General features: G+C 45.3%; 1 protein-coding gene across 2 annotated transcripts in view; it reads right to left on the bottom strand.

Annotated features, from left to right (window-relative positions):
* plp1b (proteolipid protein 1b) overlaps positions 1-2,063 on the bottom strand; it is a 4,849-nt gene extending 2,786 nt beyond the window's left edge. Inside the window, exons 1-3 of one of the 2 annotated variants that reach the window (XM_019864019.1) lie at positions 1,916-2,063; positions 297-483; positions 63-219 (exon numbers count right to left, since the gene is read on the bottom strand). In XM_019864019.1, coding sequence (XP_019719578.1) covers positions 63-219; positions 297-483; positions 1,916-1,919 — 348 coding nt within the window. In that variant the 5' untranslated portion in view covers positions 1,920-2,063. Of the gene's footprint in view, positions 1-62; positions 220-296; positions 484-793; positions 1,019-1,915 lie in introns of those variants that run through there. The other variant, XM_019864018.1, reaches the window with a different exon arrangement.
* Between the last annotated feature and the right edge of the window lie 605 nt (positions 2,064-2,668).

Here is a 2,668-nt window from a genome sequence, read left to right as displayed (position 1 = left end):
CCCTCCCCCCGCCGCATCCCCCCGGCCCGCTGCCTCTCCCTCCCTTTTGACCTTGTGCTCACCGTCAGGCTGAGGCATCGCCCACAGTGGGTGCTCCTAAATTCCCCGAAGGTCTGCTTGACTGCGCTTGTCGTGTAGAAGCCTTCAGCCAGCAGCAGGATACCATAGAGGAAGAAAAATGAGGCCAGGCCGTAGATGACGTACTGGAAGTATTCAACACTGCACGGGGGGAGAAAAGGTCAGTCAGGCGGGAAGTCGAGACGAATTCAAAAAGGAACGGTGGAAAATAGACTTACAAGGAAGCCACGACCTCATAGTCCTGCTCATTACGGGCGAAGTAAGTCTCGACCAGGACTTCGGTCTGGGTTAAGGCTTCGTGCCCGCAGCCACAAAATAGAGCCATGCCTGCATAGCACAGCAAGGTGGCCACCAGAGATGGGTAGGGCACTGCCCCCAAGCACCGGATACAGCAATCATAACAACCTGAGGGGGCATAATATATCAGCGCACAGGCCGCACATACCGCACACAGAACCACACAGCACATCTAAGCCTGGGTGGAGAACTCTTTCACTCTGCGGGAGAGCTCGCCCGCCAATTCATCAGCATACACCGGGAGAGAAAGAAAAAGACAGCTGCAACCAACAAGCAGGCGATCAAACGCAAAAAAATGCGCTGCTTATTTCAAGAACACCGAGTGCATTCTCCCCAGCATAAGCAGCTGAAGCAGGTAGCAAACACCCACAGAGTTAATAAATAAAAGCAGTGGCAGAAATGGGATTGAGGAAACCACCTAAGGCTTTGCAAAGCCAAGGCTGCCTGACCGGAAACATGTTGCTTCTGATCCTGTATTCCACAACAAGAAAGATCCCAAGAGGCAAACTTCAGTCTGCCTACAAGCTACGACAAAACAAACGCTCCCTGTGCCGATTTCATCTGCAATGTGAACGCTCATCCGCTTGTATCGACACCTTGACGATTGTACACAAGCTGGTCCGGCCCTCCTTCTGTGGCAGTCACAGGCGTCGCCAGGCTAAAGGGAGATGGTGGCGGAGCTCTGACTTCACAGGCTTGAAGAGAGAGCGTCTCATTGTGGCCAAACATAAGGTAGCCATTGTCATTGGCGTGAGACAAAGGGCAGTGATGTTAAGCAAACAAAGATCTCAGAACCACCCATGCTGTCGTAGAAGTGGCCGAGTGGGGTCAGCTGGTCACCATTAGCAATGTCAGCCCATACTCCCTTCAGCTACTGCTGGCTCCCAATGGTACCACGGAATTCGGTGTCAGGTCCGACGGAGATGGAAGTGGTTGCAAAGTTGCAAACATCAATTTTACACAGTGAAGCATTTAATTGTTTGACCAAACAACTTTTAGTGGGAAGTAACCAGGCTGCTAAATATAAATAGTTGCAGCAAGAAGACCGCCGGGGATGCGGTAATGATAATGCCTGGAGACGCCCACGCTTCAGATCTGACGAGTGGCGAGAAGCAGTTTATTCCGCTTTCAAGGGCATCGATGCATTTAGTTGATGCCAGCTAATCAATACGAAACCTCAAAACTGAACACAAATTGGTGGGGATGCTGTTCGTAAGTGGAGAAGAAAACTGTGATCAAAGGATGGAGAATTACGGTATGCCTCATGGCAGTTTAAACTACAACATCAGGACTCTTGCTTCACTAAAAAGTGCGTGAAACGACAGTATCGACTCTCTATATAACAGGTAATCTACCAACGGTGAAAGTCATATGAAGGGAAAAGTAAAAATAGAAATACCGTTTCGTCTTCAAATGCATGAATGCAAAATAGGGTCACAAATTACAATTTAAAAGCAATATTATTCCATTTACAAAATCCCCCAAATGGCTTTAATAAGAGGTGAAAAGAAAGAAGTTATTAAACATTCCGGGCACTCACCCATGTCCAGAAAGAAGTTGGGAGGTTATTGAAGTTGCTGCTGCGCGGCTTCCCAACTCTGATATGAGGATATGAGAAGTTATTCCCCGCCACTCCTATATGAATCTGACTCGCGCTTTTGTCTCATCAACAATAGATGGACCACATCACCCCAAGTGACATCTTAAAGTCACAAAGTCCCATTTCAGCTGCCAGACATTATTTATAGAGCCGTGGGTTCAGCATCGGTGACAGGCAGGTCACACGTTTCACTGTATGCTTTTTGTTTTCTTCATTGGACTTTTGTGTTATTTATTCTTTTGCTTCTATTCAGGTAAAGAAATGAGTGGTGTGGCTGGCTTGATTAACTGGCCAAATTCTTATGACAAGAAATATATAAAACCTATTTATATATATTGTAAAAAAGAAAAAAAAGCTCCCTTTTGAGTGACACAATCACGGAGGCATTCATGTAAGAATATCTTTATTATTGTAATTGCAGTTGCACGCAGAACTGCTCTAAATCAGAATGAGAGCCGTTTATATTTTGATATGTGGCTACATGGGAGTCAAAATATTAGGTACAGCTCTGATTATGATGCAGTGTGAGCCTTGACAAATGATAACAAGGATTAAAAAAAAACATTCAATTTAATTTGATATAAATATCATATTTGTCGATAGAGCTATTGTATTGGATCTAATAATGTCCTGCGAGTGTCAAGTGTTGTATTAATAGATGTGTTAAACATACTTTTCCCAACAATAACAATA

Source organism: Hippocampus comes, unplaced genomic scaffold (assembly GCF_001891065.2).
Source record: "Hippocampus comes isolate QL1 unplaced genomic scaffold, H_comes_QL1_v1.1 scaffold57, whole genome shotgun sequence".
Lineage (NCBI taxonomy): Eukaryota > Metazoa > Chordata > Actinopteri > Syngnathiformes > Syngnathidae > Hippocampus > Hippocampus comes.
The sequence above is the reverse complement of the archived record's forward strand: the minus strand, read 5'-3'. Positions and strand labels throughout refer to the sequence as shown.